At 42.5% G+C, this 22,960-nt stretch overlaps 1 protein-coding gene across 2 annotated transcripts; it reads left to right on the forward strand.

Annotated features, from left to right (window-relative positions):
- The first annotated feature begins 1,541 nt into the window (after nucleotides 1-1,541).
- Nucleotides 1,542-22,335, forward strand: LOC136450064 (DENN domain and WD repeat-containing protein SCD1-like). 2 transcript variants are annotated; one of them, XM_066450326.1, is made up of 31 exons: nucleotides 1,542-1,942; nucleotides 2,534-2,627; nucleotides 2,815-3,016; nucleotides 3,102-3,243; nucleotides 3,372-3,472; nucleotides 3,746-3,809; nucleotides 3,983-4,096; nucleotides 4,755-4,975; nucleotides 5,430-5,484; nucleotides 5,571-5,660; nucleotides 8,174-8,369; nucleotides 9,594-9,711; nucleotides 9,797-9,860; nucleotides 9,961-10,005; nucleotides 11,003-11,078; nucleotides 11,161-11,234; nucleotides 11,324-11,374; nucleotides 12,480-12,637; nucleotides 13,844-13,891; nucleotides 14,305-14,362; nucleotides 14,447-14,530; nucleotides 14,613-14,844; nucleotides 16,343-16,542; nucleotides 18,711-18,775; nucleotides 18,997-19,120; nucleotides 19,215-19,396; nucleotides 19,496-19,567; nucleotides 19,646-19,806; nucleotides 19,909-19,947; nucleotides 21,172-21,380; nucleotides 21,910-22,335. In XM_066450326.1, the coding sequence occupies exons 1-31, from the start codon at nucleotides 1,760-1,762 to the stop codon at nucleotides 22,003-22,005; spliced, it is 3,618 nt and encodes a 1,205-aa protein (XP_066306423.1). In that variant the 5' UTR covers nucleotides 1,542-1,759; the 3' UTR covers nucleotides 22,006-22,335. The 2 variants fall into 2 exon arrangements, with proteins under 2 accessions (XP_066306423.1, XP_066306424.1); XM_066450327.1 differs by having other exon boundaries at nucleotides 1,543-1,942; nucleotides 14,613-14,841.
- The last annotated feature ends 625 nt before the right edge of the window (nucleotides 22,336-22,960 follow it).

Genomic DNA, 22,960 nt, shown 5'->3' on the forward strand with positions numbered 1-22,960 from the left:
CACCGGGGATGAGGTTCCCCCCTTGTCCGACCCCAAGGCATGGGCTCTGACTTTGGGAATGAGGTTTCTGCCTCGTCCGACCCCAAGGCGTGGGCTCCAACTCGTCCGGTCCCACGGGGAGGGTCCGCCTCGTCCGACCCCTGAGGGTCGGATTCCGTCTCGCCCGGCCCCCAGGGCAAGATTTCCGCCTCGCCCGTTCCCTAGGGGTTGGATTTGCTACCGGGCAAAAGCAGTGGCCCCAGGATGGGACCCGAACCGCTTGAACCACTATGCCGTGGAGGCGCATGTCTCAGACGCGTCCTGATGCGACTAACGGTCGCATCAGGCCATGCTAGGAGACTCACATCGCTCACCGCGTCAACAGGCCGGCACTATGCTACCAACTCCCTGCCTGACCACCGTCCAACGTTAGTCAACCGGCGTCAGTTGACTGGCACTGTACCACCAGTCCCCCGTATGGCGTCTGTCAAGGGACCTTTTGACCATTCCGTCCGCTCGGATGGGATGGAAGACAAGAATGATGCACGACGCCCGCATGTATGCTGCAGCGGCCAACAGAACCCCGATGCGACGTCGCTGCCACCACGATCTACAGGGCCAGTAGGACCCACGCGAAGAGGAGGACGGCACACCCCCGTGAGCCATATTTCTCTTTCTTTTCCCTCTTCCCTTCGCTCGATCTCTGGTATCCTGTTCTCTCCCCTTGGTCTATAAAAGGGAAGGCAGGGCACCGTTTAGATAGAGAGATTGATCGACCGATCGATCAAGCAGTAGAAGCATCGAGCAATCGAACCACAAAGACTTGGAAGCTCCTTCCTCTCTCGCCAGTTTATAACCCCATACTACAAACTCAGTGCTGGTAACACGAGCAGCCCAAAACTGGACGTAGGGACATTCGGCCTGAACTAGTATAATCCTTGTGTCCTCTTAGCACACCATCCGAGCCAGACGCGCAATAATACAAATTTACTCATTGGTGTTTACTCGAAACACCGACAGTAACATACTACTCTGAACTATATTTTGAACTTATATATTGGACTTTTTTTTTGATGTGGAGATACTCAAGATTGAAATTCTGGCTCTACCATTGTGCATAGCAAAAGCTGTGTTTAGAAAAGCTAAATGTCTTATGATTTGAAATGGAGGGAGTACTTCCGTCTACTTCCTCCATCCTAAAATATTTGATGTTTTAGATTTGAAAGCACGAGAATTTAGGATGAGTGAAATATATGGTGAGTAGAAAACAAGAATGAGAGAGATATAGATAAAGATGTATTGAGAAAATAAAAAATGCGTATTGAAAAGTGAGAATACCAAGCATTAAGATAAAATTTGAGTCCTACAAGATTATTTATTTTTGGAAGGGAGTGAATATGAAATTTGAGTATTCCTCTCCTCAGGGCCTTTTTCTATAGCCGTTATAAAAGTCAACAAGTACCTTCCGTCATCATCGTCATTTTTTACTAAAAATAAAAAAGGCTGAAAAAGTAAACACAAGAGAGGAAAACGAACGAATTGCCTCTGAATCCTAACGGGTCAAAAGAACAGACGACGATCCGACCCGGCGGACCTCGTCCCCTTCCTCCTGCACTGCAAGTCTGCAACCACCCTCTGGCTTCCAATTCCGCCTGACCGCCTCTCTCCCTTCTCCCGCTCGCGCGCGGAGTGAGCCGACACCATAGGGAGAAGCAGGCGCCAACCGTTGCGCCGAGGATACCTCCCTGGGGGCCGGTGATCTCCGGTTCCGGCGGCGGAGATGGGATCGTCGTCGCGGATCTTCGAGTACTTCGTGGTGTGCGGGCTGGGCCCGGAGATCCGGTCCCTGGATGGCATCAAGGGTTTCCATGGTGTTGAGGAGATGTACATGTCGGCCTTCCTCGACCAGTTCCCGCCGTCCAACCACGCTCTGTACCCTCCTCCGCCGCCGCAGCTCCCCACCGTGAGTCCGCAGATCCCGCCTCTCCTCCCTTCCCCTCGCCCCGTTAATTTGATCGTGCGTTGATCTGCTTTGGGTGATTTCTGGTCGAATTCCCAGCAGAGTAGAATGAACCGAATTAGTGATTACCGAAACACGTGCATTCAGCGTCGGCATTTGGTTAGGGGTGGCTTGTTGCTCATTTCGATAAAAAGAACACTGATTGGAAGGAGTGAATCATGCCGCTCTTATGCAGCGGGCTTATTACTAGTATATCGTGTGTTTATGTGGCTGCCTCACTAGCATAGTGGTGGAGCCAGAATATTATGGAAGGTGGCAGGTGATGAAATTGTCTAGCCTGCTGCAGAACATGCTTTCTCTGCACCTGCTTGCTGAACTCACTAGCCTGCTGCTCCCCTGTGCCTGCCTGTTGGCCCTCCTGGAGGGCTCGTTCTGCACTGCTGATGCGAGCTCGCTCGATCGCTGACTGGTTGTGAATCTGTTTTAACATAAATGATATCTAATCTCTTTTTAAATTGAGAAACTGCTCTTTTTTTTTCCTCTGGATTTGTGAGTCTGATCCTATGTACTAACATTGACTGGTCACAAATGCAGTGTGTTTTGCCAGCGGGAGTAAGAATATATTCTTCAGGGCTGGACACAGATGATGTCTCAACTTATCCACGTAGTTATCCTATAGTTTTAACAGGTACATGTCATAGCTATCCTATAAGTTTTAACAGTTACATGTCATACCATTCAGATTTATAGGTCCGGTTGGAAAATAATATTTTGAATAAACTTTGTAGTATACTGTCCAAGTCTTATGGTCAAAATTGCTATTGCTTGCTGTATACAGGTCACCCTTTTAATTATGTTGTCATCATTTCTTGTAGAGGGAGATGGCTCAAAAATTTATGTCAGTTGTATTGCATTTCGGGATCCTATTTGTGAAGATATAATTGAAGCTTACCAAATTCCGGCGAACTCCTTTGCTGATAAATGCATCTGCCTTGTGTCCCATTCTCCTAGTTTCCAAGTCCTTCGTGATGCCCTCGAGGAAATATTTGTTCTTTGTTTTTCTCCTGCAGGGTGTAGGTAAATTTAGTATTCATGTACTTTGTATGTGCTTGTTTCAAGTTTCAACTACCTCAGAATCTAATTTTGTGTTATCGGATTTCAGCAAGCCTTTGTGGGACATAATATCTCATATGGTGTCACATGTGACATTACCCACACCAGGAAAGAATCGTGTCTTATTTGCCATTGAGAATTGTCTTCTTTCTGCGGAAGCTCCTCCAAAAGAATGGCTTCCCCACGCTGATGTATGTTTTCTGTTTTGATTTGTTCTTACGGTATTCAGCCTTGTTTCCAGTATAATTCCTATGTTAAATTGAATACATTCATTTTATTCACATCAGACTGGTTATATCAAGCTTTTCTGTACCTGCAGATATCGTTCCAGCCATTGGTGCAGTGTCTGGATGTTGATAAACTGATACTGCTCTTTACTGCTGTCCTGCTTGAAAGAAGGATATTGCTTCGATCAAATAAGTATTTGATCGTTCTGTCCCCACTTCCCACTTAGCAACTTTGATCATTTTGCTCCCTCCTATCAGTTCATCCTTATCTAGCCTACTCCAATTTACTTGGGACTAAAGTGCCTTGCTGTATCTCACCCTTATCTCTGCATGTCATAGCCACATAAGTGAAGGAACTGTTTCGTTGCATGTGTTACCTAGACATGAAGAGTTCTTGACACATTCACCACCATTAATGATGAAATTATTATGCGTTTGATAGACTTCTCTTTGATTGATAATGCAGGTATACTCTATTGACTCTAGTTTCAGAAGCCATTTGCCATTTAATATACCCAATTAGGTGGCAGGTAGGTCTCACTCAAATATGTGGTTTCATTATCTTTTTTATTGGACTTGAAAAGTACCTTGTAAAACAATTGCTGTGATTGAGGAATTCATTCATGTCTGTATCCATAATTCGTGCTGATATTATGTTCCTAATCATGGAGTGAATTCATATAGCTTATTCTGTTTGCTGCAGCATGTCTATATTCCAATAATATTCTCTAGTGGGGTTGATTACATTGATGCCCCGACACCCTACATGATGGGACTTCATTCTGGTGTTGACACATCTGCGGTGACAATGGATGGTGTAAGTTGTAAAATTAAGACGAGGTTTTCCATTTGCTAAACTTTTGGTCTTGCTCTTTTTCTCTTGTAATGATATATCAGTTCTCATTTATTTGGTATGAAACTGGATTTTCTTTCTTAAAAGGTAGTTTTGGTTGCCTTGATATTCACAGCCGATGTTTGAATGAGACATCTTCATTCTATTTGATTTGCCACATAAAAGTCAGAGGTGTGTGCAACGCATGTTAAGAATCTTCCAAAGTGATAACGCTTGCTTGAACTTCCAACATATTTGATTTTTGCAGAATTTTTAAGTATACTAATATTTAGAGCTTGAGGGCACTAGGTTTTCTTCCAGATGTGTTAATAATTTCCCTTATGATAATATGACTACTTCTAATCAAGGATAATTTTGTATCGACTCAGAGTAACTTTAATTAGTTAAGTACCTATTCAAAGTACTCTTAAGAGAAGTTTTGTTTTGGTTATATGCATGCATGGTTCAAAAAAAATATTCTTTTGTTGCTTGTATTTGGCTGTTTCCTAACCATGGTGTAATTGTCTTTTTCTTTTTTGGTTTGGCAACCAATACATGCATTAATCTATCACACTTGACACATTCTCGATTATATCAAATTAATGAATTTCACACATTATTATGATAAGGTATATGACTGCAGGTAGTGGTGGTAGATCTTGAATACAACCGGATAACGACGACAGAAGAAATTCCTCCAATACCAGAAACTGAACATAGCTTCCTTCGTGGTGAGATATTAAAATTACTACAACCCAATGTCATGGGAATTGATTTCATGAAAATCAATCTTGCCAATATGGGTGACCGTTCTTTAAGGGCTGGCACAAAATCATGGAGTCAGGAACATGATTTCCAACTTAGGTAATTCTGTTCTCCTTTCCTATGGTTCCATGCTCTGCTTAATACCGCCTTAGATATGAATAGAGATGAGTAAGTTGCTAGTACATTTAGTTCCTGGACCATCATATGCACATGTGCTAGATATTTGGATTATTTTCGCCATTTTCTGTGTCATATGATACCAGAATCAGTGGGTATATACACTATTTTGTCATAAGCAATGCAGAAACTACTGGAAACTGGAAAGAATAATATGTTCATCCTTAGTCAGATAGGGACCTTAGAATTCGTTGTGATGTTACTCCCAATGTTTCACAATATTTGTCCCCTGGGAATCATTATTTTTAAGTCTTGGAGTTTAGTTTTTGTATTATTTCCACTCTCTGCCGTTTGATGCCGTGAAAGAAGTTAAATTGTTTCAGCATAACATCCAGTAGGAGCATGTTTTATTAGTTGATATTCTGTTTTTATGCAGGCTGATATTTTTGAGATTCTTTGCACAGATCCTGAGTGGTTACCGTAACTTCATTGTAAGCCATCATGTCTAATAGCTTCTGAAGCAGCTATTTATATTGTTCGTAGTGGTAACTTAGGAGTACCTTTTCCCCCTTGTCAGGATACTACTTCAACGACTGGTTTCAATTCTCAAGCTTTTCTTAAAAAGCGTTCTCGTGCAACTAATCAGCCTGTCGAGTCCATGTCAATGGTATGCTTCCAACTAGTGCTTACTGCTTACTCATTTTTATTTTCTTTTTCATGCTGTCATAGTTGTTAGTGTACAATTGGGATGTCTGAGGAAAGAATTTAATGGTGAACATGGGAAAGTTCGTTTTGTTTCCTCAACTGCTGTTGTAATTTTCTTTATATGGTATTTTGTCTGTTTGTTTTTTATGTGATGGGAGGAAAGCTTTTTTTAATTACTATCATGTTTCTAAAGCGCAGCTACCTTAGTCATTATAAACTACATTATACAATCTTTAGATTCTATGTTCATTGGTCACTGATACCAAAGAGGGGTGGTTTAGGAGACCAAAGTATATGAGCAAGATACAAATTTGGGGCTTGTTTGGCAGGGCTCTAGACGAGCTCCACAATAGAGCTATGTGGATCCCTACCAAATAGGTGAGCTCTAAGATGTTTGTAGAGTGGCAGATCACTGGAGCACCCCTAACCGTAGTACAAAAATGTAGGGCGGTGAAAACCTATCTCCCTACGTAGAGTTGCCGATTGAAAACCGAAGTGCCCATACACGTACTCCATAATCACAAGGAATTGCCATTGGGGGTAACCCCCTCGGTCTCGTTCGCCCCCACTCTCCCCTGACTTGTCCCATCGCCTCTCGCTCCGCCCCTAAACCCTAGGGCGCCGCCACTAAACCCCCCACCACAGGAAGAAACTGAAGATGGCGAAATCGCTCCAGGCCGATGCCTCCTAACCACCGCCCCCTCCTCGATGATGCCGCGCCTCTGTGCTTGGGCACTGTCGTGCTAGGCAACCATCACGAGGCATTAACTGGAGGGAAGATGACGTCTCCTGGCCGTTGCCGCAAGGATAGCTTGCCGCCGAGCCGTTGCAGGGAGGATTCATGGTCGAGCAACTCACATCAACCAGGCCGCCCACAGAGTTGAGATCCATATCCATGGCTGTTTTGTGATTTGGTAATTTCAGATATTGTATTTGGGGTCTTGGTTAAGATTGTATTGACTGTGGATTGTGTACGTGATTTTAGTTCATACTAGAAAATGATATGATGCAAGTGGATTATTTTTACTGTTGTCTACAATTTCATTGTGCTTTGTAGCCATCTTACTGTGCAATTTCACAAGTAATCATTCTTTGTTGCCCTGGATCAATGGGTCTGTGTTTGAAATGTTTGCCAAAAAGAAGTCCACAACATGGTGCAATCAATGGGCCTTAACCACATTTGATCAATGGGTCTGAATTCTGTGTTAGATGATTTTTATTAGCACTTCAACTATTAGAGCATCTCTATTAGAGATATGTATAGTCTAACACATGTATATCATGTAACTTGTCCTCCAAGTTGTACTTTGACTACATATATGAAAGCCACCTCCCTAATGGGTGTGAGGTGTTCCCATAATTCTCCACATGGTATCAAGAGTTCGGGTCCCCTTCCGACTCTTTCCTCTACCATAACTTCTCTCCTGCGCCACCGAATCCATGGCCGTGCGGGGCCACCCCACCTAACGACGCCTCTGCGCGTGACTTCCCTCTGGCATGCTCGCTCGCGCGCTCCTCCCGATCGCAGCTCCTCTTTGCCCGATTGGTCTGCCCCTCCCGATCCATCTCTGGTCGGTCTTCCTCACCGTGATGTTGACAAATTCCATGGCCGCCTCCGCCACCAGCAACGCCATGGGGAATCTCCCTGCCGAGCCGATCGTCGTTGTTCCCTACGTGACGATTGCTGTCCTCTCTCATGTTCTTGTTGTCCTCGAGCTGAAACACCCAAACTTCCACAAGTGGGCGCCCTTCTTCAAGTTCCTGCTAGGGAAGTTCAGACTTCGCGGCCACATCGACGACCTTGTCTCGGCCAACCCCCAGTGGGTCATGGACGATTCCTGCCTACGCCACAGTTGGCTTCTTGGATCTATTGCCGCCGACGTCTAGGACCTTGTCATGGCGCAAGATCAATCGGCGATTCAGCGCGCCAGCTCTGGGTCGCCGTCGAGGGCCCGTTTCTGTCCAACAAGGAGCCCCGCGCCATCTTCCTACATGAGGAATTCTCATCTATGAAGCAGGGACCTCTCCATTAACGACTACTGCCAGCACATGAAGACCGTAGCCGATGCCCCGCACGACGTCGGCCATGCTATCTCGCCGTCGTAACTGGTCCTCAACCTCCTCCGTGGCCTCAACCCGCGGCTCTTCAGAATGGCTGCTTCCCGACTTCAGGGCGGTTAGCAGAACTCCTCTAACCGCCGCAGCAACAAGAAGGGCGGGGCAGGGGTAGGCGCGACCAGCAGCAGCAGCCGGCCTGGCGCAGGCAGGGTGTCCTTGCTCCCCCCCTCTTTGTCTATCACTGTGGGCAATGGTCACCCTATAACTGTTCCATTGAATTTGACGCTTCTGTTTTTTTTTTCTATCAAGGACACATGCAAAAAAAAGTGTTAATGCATTCATTGCTCTGTGTGCTCGAATCTAAATGTCAAGGAAACTGGCCTGGAGCAAGTACTTAAATATCAATTTGTTTGGCAGATTATGCAGTTTTTGGAGACTCAGGGGTTCTTGGATTATCTGGAAAGATGCAACAGTGCAGAAGAAAATGCCCACAACCTTCTTGATAAGTTGCAGGATGCAACCGGAAGAGGACAAAACCCTCTAACCATCTTTCCTTCTCAAGTTGCTGATCCTGAGATTATAACAATAGCTAATCCTCAGATTGAAGGTTCAGGTACTTATTCGATTTTTGTTATTCTGCACTTTTTGTCTCCATTTTTATTGTAACAATTAATTGTGTGTTCTAGTAGTTCAATCTCTACATTAGAATCAAAGGTACACCACTTAAAAACATAAACCACAGTGCATCATACATTTGCACTGAATGGATCATGTTATCTATTCTTGGTACCAGTAACATTCACATGCACACTGCTGCTGCATGTTCCTTGTCAATTGGAGTAATGTTAGCAATTAGCATCATATCATCTAAAAAAAGGGCACACTTAGAACTATGCAGATTATCATGCATGAAATATAGTTTATTGGATCTAACTCATCATCCTGTAGGATTTGTTTTTTTTATGAACAACCAAGTTTCTCTAGTGAAACTAATTGAAGGTACTGAATTTGTGTATTAATGGTCTGTTTGGTTGGTGGGCTGGGCTGGGCTGGAGCCATTCCATTGCAATTTCTATTGTGTTTGGTTCATGGAAATGAGGGATCTCCCCTACTGGGAATATTTCTCCCAGATACTGGACAGGCTCCTCCCAAAATCCGGTGGAACACACTCATGCCACGCACAGAATTTTTCTGCCATTTCTCTCCTTGCGCCTTTCAGGGTCGGTTGTGGGGCTGTGCCATTGTCATGGTATGCTGTACAAGGAGACAGAGCAGCTGCGCCTCCCCGTGCTCAACGATACTCGCCTCGTGCCACCACCTTTGCTCACACTGACACGACTCCGCACTATTCGCTGCTGACGGCAAGCACTACATGGAACTAGGGAAGTTGGTGGTGCTGCTGGAAGCCGCATGGCTGGCACCCTGAGCCCAGATCTACTTCATCATGCAATGGGAATTCAATGGTGCTGCTGCTCACAGAAGGGAAGGAACAGGGTGTTTCGCTTACAGGCTGGTCCCACAGTGATGATGACTAACGGGTGCTGTTATCCCATCATCGGCATTCCTCCAACCAGACACAAACATTGAACAGTTCCATCCCTCCAAACAAATATCAACACAAAACCATTCCATCCCTGAAACCAGGGCTGGACTGATCCCATCCATCTTGCTCTCCAACCAAATGAGCCTAAAGGATCCATGCATAACTATCTTATTTTCTAGTTTCCTTATGTTGAGGTCCATGGTTGATCTGTAATGCTGACGATCAAGGACTTTGTATAGTGCTTAGGTTTCTAGTGTTTTGGAAAGATAATTAACCTTATATATCTGCATGCAGAACCAGGCAATAGACACTGCTATAAGAGGTTTCCAGCAAATGCAAGAACAGAAGAACAAGAAGAAAAACGTAAGTCGATTCTGGCGTTAGCAAATGGGGCCAGTAAGCAAGTACCGAGGTAAGAAGGCATGCTTGAAAAGTTTTTTTGCTGCTATTTTTTTTTACAATGTATGTATTATTATTGCAATCACTTTCATTTTCAGTTCTCCTTCTATCCGAGTAAATGGGGGTCCAAAGGCAGAAAGTCTGAGCCCAAGAGAGAGGGCGGTAAGACATCCTGCTATGTGAAATAATCTCTACCATAGACCCTCAACATGAATAACAGCATAACAATCTTTTGTGCATATTTTGTTATTTGGGTCAACAGGCTGAGAGAGAAAGGATGGTTCTGGACATAAAAGTAAAGCTCCAGGTAATTATCGCCTTCATCTCTATTACCCCAACCGCAACACATTGGGTTTCATGCACTTTTTAGCATGTATTAAATTGCTATTGTCAGCATTATACAAAGCTATTGTGGATTATGGAAATCATGTCCAAATCTTTGATCATGTCTTCGATATATTTTTCTTAAAAAAATGACCTTATTAATTTGCAAACAACTAAAGTACCCTGAAACCAAAATGAAATAAGAATTGAGACTCAAGTTGGAATCTTATCTAGTAACATTTCAATTTAAAGCCCAAAGTAACCAAGCTACTATTGACGCATTGCAGTTATTATTATTATTTTTTAAAAAACTCGACCTGCGGGGGTAAGACAGCCCCTGGGCATTGCATTAAGAAGAATACCTTCTATGCAGGTCGAGAAAAACCCCCAACCCCTGCTCACCCATACACAGCGGTACCGTAGCCCATGTGAGAACGATCACAACCAGGGCCGGACCTTATTGCAGTTAATTTAGATATTTTTATATTAGTTCTTGGGCTAGCTGATAAACCTCCATTCTTTATATGTTGTGAAAGATTTGACTTTTTTGTTGATAGTTTCAGCTTTAAGAATCTTTCCGTTTCGACTCTTGTCAAACCAAAGCTCAATCTTGAGATAACCAAGAGTGGCGGAAGATGTTTAGATGGCACTATTTTCTATCAGTGTCGTGGGCTTTCATTACTGATATTGCCTAGCGGTGTTTTCTGTACTGGTATAAATTTAGCTTGTAGTTCTGTTTCTGAGGCAAAACACTGTAAATCTGTAATACGTTCATTATGCCTGCAAGGCTGGAATTCTAAAATCATTTTTCTCCTGTTCTATTTTTTGCGCAACCTTTTATGTAGGCCACCACAAACTCTTCGGTTAAGTATGAAGTACTGTTCTGATTGTCCCTTCCTAGGGCAGAGATAATTACCATTATCGTTTATTATGTATGCACATAAGCATGTTATTACTAAAACCATGCATATTATCTCCAGGGACTCTGGCTTCGTCTTCTTAGACTTGGGGCCACTGAGGATCCTCTCTCATCTTTTGAATATGGCACCATCCTAGGTATTGTGAAGTTTCAGTTTACTATTTGTCTGTGCCTTCCATATCCTCCCTGTATTTTTTTTTCCTAAATTTCTTTTTGCAGCTTTGATCGAGTCTGATGCAGAAGGCATCGGGGGAAGTGGCTTTGTTGAATGCATCAGAGAACATATTCATTCGGTAATCTGGATCTTAGGATCTTGCAATTGATAAATCTTTACTTGGGCACTTTCTAATCCACTTTATATCTTGCTTTACTATCTTTGTAGGGCTGGCAATGTCGCTTGACTGATGAACAGTTTATTGCTGTAAAAGAATTGGTGAGTCAGATTTCGAATTTCCCATTTCTGCACCCCTCAATGTGCAAGTACTAGTTTCTCTTACAAGTTACAATTGGTGATATCTGCTTGAGTCATTGGCATGTCGTATCCTGGATGGTAGGATGTAGTGTGATGTGATGGCTGGTACTAGTACGTTCGTAAACCAACAAGCCAGCTGGTGATACTCATCAGGTTTGATTGCAGGATAATGTAAATATAACCTGTGTGTGAGGTGAGGTTACCGATAAACCAGCTTTATCTGGTTTATAATTTTTTTATTAAGTATTACTCAAGTTTCTTTTTGTCAACACTCATTTCAAGATTCAAAATTTGTAATTTTTGGCCACTAGATAGCTAGCAACATCTGGCATTGTGGATACCATGATACATTAATGGTGCCATTAGGTTCATGTTATGTTCATGATATTGTTGTTGTTTTGAAGTATATATTATAGGAGAAACTAAGGGTTAAGTTTGGTTTTAGATACCACCATGAGTCAAATTATGCCTTTTATCTAGATACATTGGGAGTGCCTGCGAAAGGGCCTCTGGCTGAGTTGGTTAGGTGGCTTGAGTAGCACTCAGGTCTGGAGCAAATTTCAGGCTGGCGTTAAAAAAATCCCCTTGTCTGTCCCACGCCAGAGCACAGATCTAAGGCCTGGCCCTGGTCATGGTCGTTATCACATGGGCTACGATGCCACCGTGTATGGGTGGGGTAGGGGTTCAGGGATTTTCTCGTCTTGCTTGAGAAGGTCTTCTTCTTAGTGCAATGCTCGTGGGTTGTCTTATCCCCCCGCAGGTCGAGGTTTTTTTTAACACTGGGAATGCCTCTATGTTGGTTTGGGATTTAGTTGGATACCACTTTTTAAACTCTAGTTCCTAGTTTTGACTTTTGAATATTTGCTATCCAGTGCAGTGCAGTACATCTCATTCTGCTGCTAGGCTTTTCCTTATCAGATTTTCTTCACCATATTTGTTCAGCACTTCTTCTATTCTTATTTCATCACATCTATTGTTTACCGGGTTATGAAACTCACATGTTCTATATACTTGCAGAGCTAAGCAATATGAAACAACCTCATTGTATATTTTTTTTCACATGCAGCTTAAGATGGCTATAACTCTTGCGAACTCCCGCAATGACCTGGCGACCATTAGAGATGCTCTTGAAGTTTCTGCTGAAATGTACAGAAAAGACCCAAACAATGTTCAAGATTACGTTCAGCGCCATCTATTATCATTGTCAGTATGGGAGGAGCTTCGGTATGTCATACTTAGTGTGAAAACCGATCAATTTCGTATTAAATTGAGCTTAATTCTCAAGTTCATGTAAATCAATTTGCTCCAATAATGTTGATCTTGCCACTTACCTTGGAACTTTTCAGTAGTAAGAAAGTTTATACAAAAGATAATCTGTAATCAATACCCTTATTGGGATCGCAAGAGGACAGTATCTGGTGGTCATGCACCAGTCAGGACTCATGAAAATCCTGTAACTATTCAATTGCTTGTAATCTATACTTTATTTACTACTGGTACTGCAGAGGGTAATTGGTGAATAGCTGCTGTTTTCTTGACCAGTATGGTATTGGTCAGGTTTCCGAAACCTTAGTTACACCTCTTGCTGTGCCCAGCAGAAGCAATGAACTGGCATCTGCTTTCTGTTTGCCATGTCATTCCCGATTGCCACATGGACTTGAAGGCACATGGGCTTGTCATGTGATCCATTTTTAGTAACACCAAGTAATGCTGCTACTCCACAAACTTTCTAAATCGAGAGAAGTTGAGGTAATTTATGATCCATATAGAAGTTCGAGGCTTAGCACTTGAAACAACTTTTGATCAGAGGGACTGCTGGTTCAGCTCTCTCTTTAAGTTGGAAGGACCTTTTTTTTTTTGCTGAACTAAATGAAAAGAAGCTGCATGTCAATCTGGAACCATCGGAGTATCGGACCCTTACATTTTCTTTGGAGGCCGTCCTAGTTTAATTGCAGTGTTGACTGCTGTTCGGGAAGAGCTGCAGCTATGGAGCATGGCCAGGGCTCGGGGTGTCTCACCTAGCTGCCCTTGCGTCAATTGGAGGCTACTGTTCCTAGGTTGAGGTCATGTGTGTTTCTGATACAAAGGCGTGTGTGTTCTTATTAAAGCTGTGAGCGTGTTGGGTTTGCATGGGTTCTAAAACCCTTTCTTTTTTCTTAATATAATGATACACAGCTCTCCTGCGTTTTTGAGAAAAGAAAGAAGTTGCATGGAATTCAAACAAATATGTTATCAACAGAAGCACTGCTATTTAATTTGTTTGTGGAAATCACAACTATTAGTCTTTTGATCTGTTGATTTTATATGACTTGATTTTCCGAACGAGTACACTAGTTTAGAAATTTGTAACTGTTCTGTTCTTATTTATGATTTATTTCATGTTATCAATTTGACAATTTGTGTCTTCGTTTATGACTTTTTCTCTTGCAGCTTCTGGGATGGCTACTTCGAATATTTGATGGAAAATTGTTCCAATAAGTGAGTAGAGACTTTGAATTGTTCTGTAATAGTAATACCGCTGTTTTAATTCCATGCTTTGAACTGAAAGAACAATATTCTCAGTATAAATGCACAACCTTGTGCACAAATAGTATAAGGTGAGATTATTTGATGCAGCCTAAAAATATCAGTTGGTAAAACAAAGTTTGTGCACAAGGCAACTTTAAAATTTTCTTTTCTTTTTCTTTTAGGTACATCCAGGACTTAAAAGCCATGAAAATCACAAACATGATTTAGAATATTGGATTAAGTCGGTTTAACATAATTGTGGCAGCAATTGATAGTTTTTTTTTTTTTTGGTATGCAGAAAAGTTCTAGTATAGTTTTAATGAGGAATTTTATAAGGCTGCACGTGCTGTTTTATCTTACGTTTTGTTTCTTCTGCTCTTCAGGTCAGCAAATTATGTAACATTAGTTACTGCACAGCTCATTCTCATGGCAACTCACATGGTACTTGGCGCTTTCATCTTATGTTCTTTTAAAAATAACTTCATTTATCTGTACTATCTTACTTTTTTTTACTAAATAATGAAGGCTGGATTGGGATTACCTGACATTGACTCTTGGAATATGATTGAGAAATTAGCCGAGAGAAACAACTTGGGTTCTAAGCAGCTTGTAAGTCAAACTGCAACTTTTGTCATTGAGAATTGGTTGCTTTAAACACTTGGTTTCTTACATTTTCTTTACACTTCTTCAGATCAAACTTAGAGCATTGCTCACACATCTGCAACAACTCCGGATTGGCTATTGGGGGGCTGCTACAGGGAGAAGCCAACCATTGCAGTCATATGGCATGGCTTCACCTCATGCGGTTGATGTGTCCGATGAAAGCCAACAACCTGCTGAAGCATCTGGGTTGGGCCGAAGTTGGGTGCAAAGTATGTTCAGTAGAGACAGAAGTTTAAGAGCCACCTCTTTCAACCGAGGTAGTAAGTTTCAGCTACTACCATCTCTGCCATCTCTGCCCTTCCGAGGACCTTAATACATTTTTTTTTGAACGCAATGGCAGGAGCTCTGCCTTTCAATTAAGAAGAAAAAGAATTGACTTAGTTTATGAGGGAAACCAGACCTGAAAACCTTACAGCCACACAATTTATTAAAGGAAAACTGGGGAAAAACCTAAACATGACAGCCTAGACAACTAACTCTGAGCAACCCATTAAATACCCAAAGTTGACACAACCGACGGAGCCCAACGCATGTCATCGTTGATGAGTTGCTCCGACTTCCCACGACAAACATCAGCCAAAGCTCCTAACACATCAACACTCACTCGCAACAAGCTTTGTTGCACCCCACAACCAAAGCAGCTCCGACTTCGCCACCGCATATCCATTCTATGAGGATCAGAGATGCGCCACAAGAAAGTAGCGGAACTAGAGAGAACCCAGCCTCGTCGAAACCCAAAGCTTGCAGAAGAGCAAAAAACGTCCCACATGGACCAACATCCAACTAGGTGGTGCAAGATCTTCTAGGTGACGCCTTCAGTTGACGCCTTCAGTTGTCATCACCTGCCTAAGAACCTAGGTGGAGTTTAATCATAAGAATCCTGCAAGATGAGGGGAGGCGCCTTGACGACACTTCCAAGGAAGGGAACGACACCTAAAGTGTCACCGTCGTTGGCTCCGGGTAAAACACCGGCCGAGCTTTCGCCCAACGTGCTCTACCTCACCCACACAAAAGGGCCACATCACCACTCATCAGCCGATCCTACAAGCACCGTGGCACATGGTCAGAGACCATTGCTTGCCATCTGCCACTGCACACAGCTCGTGAGCTGAGCTCATGGAGCCGTTGCAAATGGAAAACGCCCACAACTGGTCACCATGGCCAGCCGTGCCGTGCCCCAATAGCACGCGTGTAGACGCTTCGAACGCAACCTTTGAGCCACCGTCATGTGGCTCCGCGCCGCAACCACCTTGCCGCCTGCATGCCGCAGTTAGCCGCCTCTCTGTGACCGCGCCGTCCTCCGAGTGCAGTCAGTCTGCAGCCTGTGCCTCCACGCCCACGCCCCCACCACCAACGGCCTCCGGCGGCCAGCTCCAAGTGTGGAGTCTACAGATCCAGCTGAGGGATGCCGATCCGCACGCACCGGGTTGGACACTGCCCCGTGCAGGCCTAGCCCTGGAGCCCCTCTGGGACGGGTAGAAGACCTAGCCACCGCGTTCCTTGCCCTCTACCGTAATGGCGGCATCGTGCTCCAGCGGTGGCCAGGCAGTGGAGGCGTGAGGGAGGTGTCCGGCGGTGGAGACGCCGCCGCCCGAGCCGCCCCTTGGAGAGAGCGACGCGGGGGCCTTTGTGTCGCTGTCCAAACTGTTCCTCAGTCCCAAATTGGACTTTAATACAATAGAGCTTATATTAGTAGGTACATAACTGCAGACTCTATATTCCCACATTTCTAATATAGCCATCGTTGTATCATGTCAGGTGATGCAAATGCTGTTGCTACCACGGGCAAAACTGACATCTCAGCTGCACAAAAGAAAACTCAAACTAACATGAGGACCCTCAGAGGACATACAGGTGCTATTACTGCTCTTCATTGCGTAACAAGAAAGGAGGTCTGGGATCTTGTTGGTGATCGTGAAGATGCTGGTTTTTTCATCAGCGGAAGCACCGATTGCACGGTTAGATTAAAGCTTATGCTGTTCTACTTATCCTTGTTCGATTACTTTTTGCAATACTTGCTCTAGCATCACAGTTCACTTTGTTATCAGGCATGCCAGCATGCTCCAGGGCCAGTATCCATAAGTTAATCATATTACCTTTCTTCAATTATGCCAACATTAAACATATAAACCTTGCAAAGAGAAGGAAGATGCATTACACTAAAATAGGAATTGTTGTGTGTGTGTGTTTTGTGAGAAAGGCTACCATCTCCCCACAGTAAAGATTACAATGTTCTTGAGAAAAGATAGCATTTCATCGTACTCTGTTCTTTTCTTTTCAACAACACTAACAACAACATAGCCTTTCAGTCCCAAGCAAGTTGGGGTAGGCTAGAGTTGAAACCCACCAAGAGCCCCAAGTCACGGTTCAGGCACTTCAATAGCTGCTTTCCAAGTACTTTTTGGAAAGCCTTCTTGTCCTAAGTATGTCAGGGTGGGCTAGAGATAAAAGCCAACGAAAAGGCAATAAAGCAGGAACTAGTAAAAGATGAAAGATGGTCTCAACTTGGCTTGTTCACTGTGTTGGTTTATTGCCAATTGCTAGAGGAAATAGTTGTTAGAAGTAATCCTTGTGTTTACTGCTTATCTAGCAGGTACTAGTAGTGTATGGCCTTTTTAGGTGGCTGCTGAAATATAGCGGTTTGCTCTATATTCTTAGACAGGAAGTCTAGCTGCTGCCTCTGACAGCAAGTAGTAAGAGCAGCTGTCTTTGACAGCAAGTAGAAGTAGTCTATTTTGTTTTTACTAGTGCACAGCAGCAGCAGTATATGTATAGTAGTTGGTTCTTCTGCTTGGTCAGTAAGATAGGATGCAGGCTGTCACCTGTCAAGGAAGTCAATTTATTCTGTACTGACAGCTGCCACACAGCTGCTATAGGCATATGGTCGGTATACAAACCGACTTATGTACTGCTATATATATGTATCCATATGCAATCAATAGAATTAAGCAAGTTTGCTTCAAACTGAACTGTTTCCAGCCACTTCACCTCACTCTGCTCATCCTATAGCTGCTGCACTACAAACAGTAGTAACATTATATCAGTTGTGGTTCTGAAAAATGGTTCTTATAGGGTTTGAACTGAGAACTAACTTGTTAGCACTTAGTTTCCATCAATGGAAATCATATTTGATTGTTACTAAAATTACTGAACTGGTCATAGTAGTTTTAAAAAAGAGTAACCATGACCACTTATATTTGACTGTTTACTGCATGACCTGAATCATGCTTGGTATTCCCTCCATCCAGTTTTGATTGTTGCCTAAGCCCTTCTGCATTTACTTACTCCAGCCGCAACCATCAAAATCATTTATAAGTGCGTGACTGCCGCAGGAATGAACAAACCGATACTAGCACCTGTGGAAGAATAGGTAGCGGCAGATGGTTGACGCATAACTCACGGTAGAAATGAAACGGCACATGCGACCAAACCCAATGCAAAAACGGACTATGCTATGTACGGGATGATCATTGTTGTTCTTTTTAATGATTATATGCTGGACGGAGGGAGTAGTTTGATTCTGATTTTCTTATGTTAGTACTGACTTCATTTTGAATTACACACACTAGCATTTGACATAAGAATCAAGGAACAAATGTGAAAGAGTAAACTGCCTCCTTGAATGGCTTAATAACAGTAAATGCATCAACTCCAACATGCATGAGCTACAAGTAAATACATGTCAACCAATTCCATAAATGCACTAGTAAATTAATAGTAATACAAATTTGGTTGATAATGCCAATTTTAGATGCAAGACCATGATGAAGGTGGATTTGAAAGTGGGAAAAATGAAAAGCCACCTCGAAATTGTAGAATGCCATGTCTTAACAAAAGTTGCATGCCAGAGTGACATTTACTTGTAAGGTGGGTAGTTCAACTTGTTGGAGGCCCTTAGAATTGCTTCATTACCTTCATCTTAATGGTACCAAAGCCTGTGTTTATTGTTGATTTGAACTAAGCAAAAGTTCATGTGCACTTGATTTAGAATTTGTTGCTATTTTCATGCGATATGGTTGACAACCATCCCTCGATTTGAATTAAGCTATGCTAAATTATTACATGATATCTTTATCTGTCTTTGATGTGGACATTGAACATTTAGTTTGTTTCACACATCTCACAGGTAAAAATTTGGGATCCAAGTTTGCGTGGTTCTGAACTTCGAGCAACACTTAAAGGGCATACTAGGTAGTAGCTATTATCTTAATTATTAAATACTGCATTGTTACTTTGATCGTATTTCAGTGTCTGGTTTTTTATGATACATCTGTCTGATACTCCTGGGAATTTACTGAATAGACTAAAGCCATTTACCCTGTTCCTATTGTATTGTTCTTGAGATAGTTGTAGATTGTCCATTTTGTTTACTTGTCCTCTGATTTTCTCTATCAATTTATTCAAATTTGCAGGGCAATTCGAACAATTAGTTCAGATCGTGGCAAAATAGTTTCTGGAGCTGATGATCAGTCTGCCATAGTCTGGGATAAGCAGACTTTTAAGCTTTTGGAAGAACTGAAGGGCCACGAGGCACCGGTGAGGTTCTTACATTTAGCTGTAGATTTGATTTAATGTCTCCACTCTCTCTCCTTAGTAACTCCGAAGTATGTTTTGTTCAATATCGGTATAGGTTAGTTCTGTCCGGATGCTCTCAGGTGAACGTGTCCTTACTGCATCCCATGATGGTACTGTGAAGATGTGGGATGTCCGGACTGATACTTGTGTTGCTACCGTGGGTCGTTGCCAAAGTGCTGTTCTCTGTATGGAATATGATGATTCCACTGGAATCCTGGCGGCTGCTGGAAGAGATGTGTATGTACTCCTTTAACCTAACAGGGTTTTGGATACTTGAATCTTTTAAATTTATGTGAGTTGCGTTGGAATTTGTTCTGAGAAGTTTATGCTCACCAGAACGGCACATGTCTGGGATATTCGTTCCAGCAAGCAGATGTTCAAGCTTCAAGGGCATACAAAGTGGATAAGGTAATTTCTACGTTGCATTTTCAACTCTCTGTGTACAATCATATGTGACTCTGACATAAATCATTTATCGACTAAAAGATCAATGAGGATGAATGGAGAGACCATAATAACGGGTAGTGATGATTGGACCGCTAGAGTGTGGTCCCTTAACCAGGGAACATGTGATGCAGTGTTAGCATGCCATGCTGGTCCCATACTATGTGTGGAATACTCACCTTCAGATAAAGGAATTATCACTGGTATGTGACTATATCTCATTTTAAGAACAGGGTGGCCTGAAATGTGGCTCTATATTTGAATACTCTGCATGTCATATGCTTCTGACTCTTAATTTATTCCAGGTTCAACCGATGGGCTCATACGATTTTGGGAAAATGAAGGTGAGTTCTTAGTGATTGTAAAACTAATTTCAGTTACTGCATTGATGTTTTTGTTCCTTGTTTTTTTGGGGAAACTAGAGTGTGTGGTTTTCTGCATGCCTTGCGGTGGGTTGTTTGAGTGATGTTTATTGCCTATCAACACCTGTACATGGGTGTAATCTAAATGTGTCTTTCGGTGAAATATGTGCCTGTTTATGAAAACATGAATACAATTTGCAATAGGGTGCTGTAGTAAATGATGTCCCTTTGGGAAACAGCCTCTTGCAGAAATGCAGGGAAAGGCTGCGTACAAAAGACCCAAGTGGTCGGACCCTTCCCCGGACCCTGCGCAAGCGGGAGCTTTGTGCACTGGGGCTGCCCTTTATGTTAATGCTCTAATGTAGTTGATCCAATGGTTGTAGTTTAGAGATGACATGGCATAACATGGATTTGGCTTAGGAGTCAATTTTAGAGTAAAGTAGGATTTGTGGTTTTGTACCAGACATGATAAACATGCTGCTTTTTTTGACACGCAGGAGAGCTGCATATCATTTCATTAAGAAGAAAGGTCTGAAACACAGGGAAGAAATCCCCAACAACACACTCAAACACCCACAACACTCTACAAGACTAGAACATAAACTGAAAATAAAGACCAAAAGCAACATGACCAGAACTATGTTGTAGGCCTACAGCACTGGTTTTCATAGTCTCTGAGGCCCAAATCTTGCCAATAATCACCTATTTGATAATGGATACAAGGTTATCTGGATTTACCATTAACTAAATACTCAATATCATAGTTTTAGTATTTAGTAGGTTTCAGTTTAGCAACAATACATCATGCCAATGATTTCAAGACATATTAATAGTATTTGCTGTTAGCACCAATTTATTGCGTTATATATTTATGTCTATCTATTAGTCTTGCCAAGGTTGGAAAAAAAAAGTGTAAGCAAGCCAGTTTGCACCAGATGAAAGTCTCTCTTTTCTTTCTTTTTTAGTCTTCCTTGACTTTGGAAGTACTCAGCGAGATATGTTGTTTGGGTAGAATTTGTAGAAACTTATAGAAAAGTTTGGAGAACGATTTGATTTACCAAAGGGTTCTGTTAGGGTTGCTGTTTTATAACTAACATACATTTGTTGAATGGATATTTTTTTCCTTTTTTTTTGGAAGTTTATAAAGTCTACCATTTAGCTACTGCACATGGCTGAAAAACTAAAGCATTTCGTTCTCTTTTATAGGAGGAATAAAATGTGTCAAGAATCTTACACTTCATACAGCATCCGTTCTGTCCATTAGTGCTGGTGATCACTGGCTAGGGATTGGTGCTGCTGATAATTCTATGTCTCTTTTCCATCGGCCACAAGAAAGATTCGGTGGCTTCTCAAATGCAGGATCAAAAGTTGCAGGATGGCAGCTTTACAGAACTCCCCAGAAAACTGCTGCAGTGGTATACTATCATCTTAATCTGCACGCAATGCTTTCTTTTTAGCTCAATTGTAGCAAATTATTTTTCCAGTAGCAGTGCTGCAGGGCCACACATATTGATGACCTTTAGAAGATATAACACAATAATGATATATACCGAAACCGCCTCTTTTAGAAAGAATGCCGTATACCTTAGATCACCACCAATGATACTCCTGGGATTGTTTTCTACTCGCTACTATTGTACTGAATCAATTGTTAAGGGCATGATGCATATGTACTAATGCAATGTTTATGTTTGCTTAATTAATCCAACTTTGGCCTAAAAAAATTAATCAAACTTCTCTAAGCATGATTGTAGGTCTAGTAATGATTAAGCTGTGAGGTGCTTGATATACTTGTACATAAACGTTTGTAGCAGATATCATAAGGCTCATACCAACTCAATCTTGGGGCAACTGCTCTTATGTTCTGAGCAGTTGTATTTTTGTTCTTTTCGTGATATTCTGAATTACCCATGCTCATAATAAATTCTGAATTACCTGTTGCAGGTGAGATGTATAGCATCTGACCTGGATAGGAAAAGAATATGTAGTGGTGGTCGCAATGGACTCCTGCGGCTTTGGGATGCAACTACAAGCATCTAGTCTAGAACTGATAGGTGGTCATGTAAAAAGGCAATTGACCATGATGTTGCATGCTATTTTCCTTCTTGCTCCTTTTCCTTTTAGCTAGGAATTTCTATGCTATTTAGATAAGAAAGGAGCCGGACTTTGTTCCACTCTTTCTCATCTAAAAAAACCTGTCCCAGTTGAGTATATGCTTGATGTCTCGTAAAATTTTGTTTGTATTTTCGGGTTCAGAACTTCAGATAGCCTAACGTGGCTATGATTTTGTACGAACTATGAGAAACATGAGAAGTTTTGTACTACTATTAATGCAAATGTTTGATGTAATATAACATTCTTTCATGTGCATATTCTTTGTATGAACCTACCCAAGTGCGAACACTATAGCATGCATCAAACAACCTATATTAGTGTCCGAGTATCATCTTCTGCAACTCTCCGGTCGCATCAGGGCAATATAGGGTTGCTTATTTGGTAGCCGAAGACCAAACTATGAATTTTAGGAAAAAGTCTACGTCATCCCCTGATGGCCGCCAGGTCCGAGCTCCCCCCCTCATGGCTGGAGCTCGAGTAGAGGTTGTGCTCGCCTCAGCCAAGGCCTTGCGTGTGCGTACAACGCGAGTAGAGCTCGCCCTCGCTGTCGGTGCCGAGCATGCCGTCCGGTCCGGTCCTCAGCGGCCACTGTGTCCCGAGCCGGAGAGAGATGAGAGGAGGAAGAAGATAACATGTGGGGACCACATCGGTCCTTGATGGCTGAAGCTGCCGCACTGGCGCTTGCTGTAATTATCACAGAGCGCCTCAATCTGCATTAAATTAACTTTTTATCAGATAATCAACAGCTTGTGCATACGTATACGCCTGCAGCTGGGCCTAGGTTGTGTCCATACGGATTCAGTAGCATTTTTGTGAAAAACGAAGAATTGTAATGACATGTTTTAAAATAGACGAATAGTAATGGTGTTTCTCCGAACCG

The sequence above is a fragment of the Miscanthus floridulus genome, chromosome 5 (assembly GCF_019320115.1).
Source record: "Miscanthus floridulus cultivar M001 chromosome 5, ASM1932011v1, whole genome shotgun sequence".
In the NCBI taxonomy this organism is placed as follows: Eukaryota; Viridiplantae; Streptophyta; class Magnoliopsida; order Poales; family Poaceae; genus Miscanthus; species Miscanthus floridulus.